This window comes from Plasmodium fragile (genome assembly GCF_000956335.1).
Source record: "Plasmodium fragile strain nilgiri unplaced genomic scaffold supercont1.105, whole genome shotgun sequence".
In the NCBI taxonomy this organism is placed as follows: Eukaryota; Apicomplexa; class Aconoidasida; order Haemosporida; family Plasmodiidae; genus Plasmodium; species Plasmodium fragile.
This window is the reverse complement of record NW_012192685.1, coordinates 1-2,029: the sequence shown is the minus strand read 5'-3', so window position 1 is coordinate 2,029 and position 2,029 is coordinate 1. Positions and strand designations below refer to the sequence as shown.

The following is a 2,029-nucleotide window of genomic DNA, read 5'->3' as shown; positions in this document are numbered from 1 at the left end:
ATGCGCGAGGGCAAGATTATCTTCCCAGAAGTAACACGGACGTTCAGCCAAGGTAGAGGCCTCAACGCTGGTATTTGTGGAGACTTATATAATGGAGCGCATGACGGATTATGCAGAAGCAGATGTTTTGAAATTGCAAGCCTTATGCTGTACATAAAAGGATATAGTTATAAGAATGGCAACTGGGCAAAAACAGAACTAGATGCACGCTCCGGAGGCAAGTTTGGGGAATATTTACGGTGTACACTCGCGACTGAAGTTTTAGTACAGGTGTATGGGCAAACTAGTGATCATAGGGAAATAATAGAGAAGGTCGAGCAACAAATGCGGCAAACGCATACATCAGGGAAACAGACATATGAGCCAGGGGTTTGTGACGGCCAGGATTATGGGGCAGTAATATTCGGAGTAGGAGGTATAGGAAGGGGCCTACAGCAGCGCATAAACGAATGGCAGCAGGGTTTGCCAGGAGGCAAAACAAGAAGTAAATACGGTTCAGGGCAGTGGGGTCTTCCCGGCAGCTCGGGTTCAACCACAATATGCATAGGAACCTCAACAACTACAAACAATGTACCAACAGGTACGAATAATGAATAGTCGGACACGGACAACAGGAAAAAAAAAAAAACACACACACACACAATTTCCGGAGAGACAGGGAGCGACACAACGCAGAGAGAGAGAAACCAAACGTCGAATGAGAATGATGGCGGCAGAGCGACAGCGACGGGTCGGCCGCTGGATGTAGACGTCGACAGACCGACACACACACTGTGTGTGTTGTGTTTTTGTTGTGGGAGAGAGAGAGAGTCTTTTCCCGGGGTGCCACCCTACCCCTGTCCCAGCCGCACCGTCCCCGTGACCGCTTCCGTCTCCTGCCCCGGCCCGTCTCTGCGTCCGTGCGTGTCCTACTCCGCCGTGCCCATGGCACCAATGGTGCCAACCGCGGGCAACCGCCGTCTCGTCCACGATGGCGGTAAACCGTGTGGTCCAGCCAGCCTTCAGCGCCGGATCATGAGCGACGGACCATAGGCAACCGTGTGGTCCAGCCAGCCTTCAGCGCCGGACCATGAGCGACGGACCATAGGCAACCGTGTGGCCAACAGGGACGCACCGTGGGCAAGCATCCAATCATCCAAACATAGCCTGTTCTCATGACTTCTTCCATCCCCGCATTTGCAGGTGGTGCTCCGACGCAGGATACGGTAGACACGGGCCCGCAGGGCATACCGGAAGAAACAAAACCGGATGGGACGGATCCCGCGTCAGCGGGTCCAGATGGTCAACATGAGCATAAAGGTAAAGTTGTTGACACAAACGTACAAGCAACTACAGACGTCTCCGGGCAGCCCCTTGATGATAAGGAGTCGTCACCTGGGGAAAAACCTGGACGGGCACAATCCCCGGATATCTCAACTCCGGTAAAGGAAGACCAAAACGTTGATCCCGGAAAGACGAGCCCCGTCGATCCAAATGTTCAGGACGGTAAAACCCTTCCCGACAATCCCATTGATGGCGGCAACGATGACCCCCCACCACCGCCAGACCCGCCCAAACCAAAACCAGAAACCACGAACCCAGATCAATCGGGTAGTAGCGCCGGCGGCGGCCAAGGTAGCGAGGTAACTGTTCCTACCAATAATCAGGCTGATCCGAATACACCAAAAAATGCGGGCAGTGGACAAGGCGACTTCACTTTAGAAATAGCGCTTCCAACAGGAGGGGGCGATGTGGGCGAATCATATGGAACAGGTCCCACACCAGGTCCAAAGGGGAACCCTCCGCACAATGTGGAACACGGTGGCCCCTTCTTCCCTGACCTAACCGCCGACGTCCTTACCGCCACTACTCCCGTGCTCTTCTTCCTGTCCGCCGTCACCGTCGCCCTCTTTGGTTATTCTCTGTGGAAAGTAAGCATGCACTCTCAAGCTCACACCACGCACAACACACAAGCTCGCACAAATATCACCGAGTGCAAAATGGACGAACGACTGTTTCCGGCCATATTCCACACCCTGCGTCCCCTTGG

The 2,029-nt window shown here is 54.0% G+C and overlaps 1 protein-coding gene across 1 annotated transcript; it reads left to right on the top strand.

The window, feature by feature from the left end:
- AK88_05230 (uncharacterized protein) lies at window positions 1–1,910 on the top strand (the record flags this gene model as incomplete). The annotated part of the gene is made up of 2 exons (XM_012482832.1): window positions 1–580; window positions 1,183–1,910. Coding segments are annotated over 2 exons (1,308 nt in total), but the record flags the coding sequence as incomplete, so codon positions are not given.
- Window positions 1,911–2,029: the final 119 nt, after the last annotated feature.